A 2,225-nucleotide genomic window follows, 5' to 3' on the forward strand; every position below is an offset into this window, starting at 1 on the left:
AAACAATTAGAGTTATTCACTATTTATATAAAAAGAAATTTTAATTTTTAAACACATATACACATATAAAAATAACAATAGAATACATATGAAATATAAGAGTGTGGTGAAATCAGCTTACTCGTTGTTGCTGTTACTGTTGTTATTGTTGTTGTTGTTGGTGTTATTTATCATCTCTACTTTTGTGCGTTAACTGCCCATTCCCTGTCTCTCTTACTCTTCTTTTATTGACAGTTGATTTTCTGAGAATGTAGCAAGATTAAGTTCTCTATACAGGATTGCTAGTTTTGCTTCCTTCTGTTATACTGCTGTCCACCGCGTTTTCTCTTTAGCTTTGGTGGTCTCTTCGGTACTGGTGCTGCGTCAGTCTTCCGTTGCCTCGCCTTATACTGTTCAATAGTTATAGATTTCGGGCCAGCTATTTTATCTATTGGTATATATTTTGGAGCTGCAACAGGAAGATCATCTATTCTTTGAGGCATATATTCTTCAACCTCGTCGAAAATGTTTATAAACGTTTCCCAAACCTGGAAGATATTTCTCGATTCCTCCAGCAGAGACATACAAAACTGATGTATGTTGTTTATGTATTTAATAAAAATGGATAAGTTGTTGTAAAATGGAGAGAAAGAAAAAGAAAAATTTTCTAATCTTTCCTTGGGTAGATGGCTCGACTTCGATTAAGTTCGATTGGTCAGGATCGCCATGTAATAATAAATTTGTTTGTATATAAATTTACTTTATTTTTTAGTTCTGGATTGCTTCAAGATTATTTTAGGAATCAGATTTTTTTCGATATTATTCATTTCTTCTTCTTTAATTTAAGCAGGAGGAAATCTGCTCATATGTCGGCATTAGAGAATTCCGAGACAAAAATAATTGCAAAAATTTGGTTTAAGCTGTTCGAGCTCAGTTTCAATTCTGGATTTTAATAATGCTTTTCCAAACTATTTGTATAAAATATTTTACTGTAGCTTACAATTATTTTTCTTAATAATTTTAATTGCAGCGGCACTAAAAAGGTTGTCCCACATCACAATGCTTAGAAAATATTATGACACATTCAAGTGTATCATATAGACATATGTAGAATAGTAGCACAGAAAAGAAAAGTGTCAAATAGCAATTGCATACTTGGTATGACCAAGCATTCTACTTGCATTGTGGTGGTTCTTCCGTGTGCGATCGCATTACATATTACATTAGTTAAAAATGGGTTGCTATAAAATAATTTGTCCAAAGGCAGTTTTTTTAAGAATAAAATAAAATAATTTATTGTTTATTTTTGTTTACATTTGAATTGAATGTTGCGCTATACACAACACCAGGATAATTCCTAAATATTTATTTCTTTCTTTAGGGATACCTCTATCTTGTTTATTGTTAGTGTGGGGATATCAAACGCCCTTTTACTGGTATATGGTATAATGGTTGTTTTGGTAGGATTAATTGATAGTCCTTCTTTCCTACACCACTCATGTTGTGTTAAGAGCATCCTGCATTAAGTCCCTGATAGTCCTTTCATGGTTGCCTGTAATGATTACTGATATGTGATCTGCATATCCAATCGTTTTATACCCTTTGGTGTTGAGGAGTTGTACTAAGCACCATAACAATGGTGAGAGTACTCAACCTTGCGGGCATCCTCTTATTGCTGCAACATTAAGATTGACTTGTCCTAAAGTGGCTGTGATCTTTCTTTGATTTAGCATATTGCTTACCCATTTTACTATTGCTAGATCTGATTCTCTATTGGAGAGTGATAGTTCTATTGTTTTAAAATTTGCGTTATTGAAGACCCCCTCAATGTCCATAAATGCACCGAGGGCTGCTTTCTTTAAATTTAGTGCCTTTTCAATAATTTGAACAATTGAATGAAGGGCCATGACTGTAGATTTGCCTTTTTGGTATGCAAATTGTAACTTGTTTAGCGGATTGTTGGAAACAACCTTTTCTCTTAGATAGCAGTCGCGTATCTTTTCCATGGTTTTCAGCATGAAAGACGTTAAACTGATTGGTCTGTAGGATTTAATAGATTCAAGGGGTTTATTTCCTAGCGCCTCTTGATCAATGTCACTGGTTGCGTTGAGTCGATAATCAGGGAAATGAGTTACCAGAAGAAGCTCTAGTGTATCGACAAAGGAATTTGTGAAGGTTCCATGCGGTGTCTTTAGTACACTAATTGGATTAATAACCGCTTGGATAGTGACTTTTATATTCTAGCA

At 34.0% G+C, this 2,225-nt stretch overlaps 1 protein-coding gene across 1 annotated transcript; it reads right to left on the bottom strand.

The window, feature by feature from the left end:
- Window positions 1–1,628: 1,628 nt before the first annotated feature.
- On the bottom strand, window positions 1,629–1,985 carry LOC119663774. Its single transcript, XM_038073376.1, has one exon. The coding sequence runs from the start codon at window positions 1,983–1,985 to the stop codon at window positions 1,629–1,631; it is 357 nt and encodes a 118-aa protein (XP_037929304.1).
- Between the last annotated feature and the right edge of the window lie 240 nt (window positions 1,986–2,225).

Source organism: Teleopsis dalmanni, unplaced genomic scaffold (genome assembly GCF_002237135.1).
Source record: "Teleopsis dalmanni isolate 2A unplaced genomic scaffold, ASM223713v2 unscaffolded_contig_0873, whole genome shotgun sequence".
NCBI classification, from domain to species: Eukaryota; Metazoa; Arthropoda; class Insecta; order Diptera; family Diopsidae; genus Teleopsis; species Teleopsis dalmanni.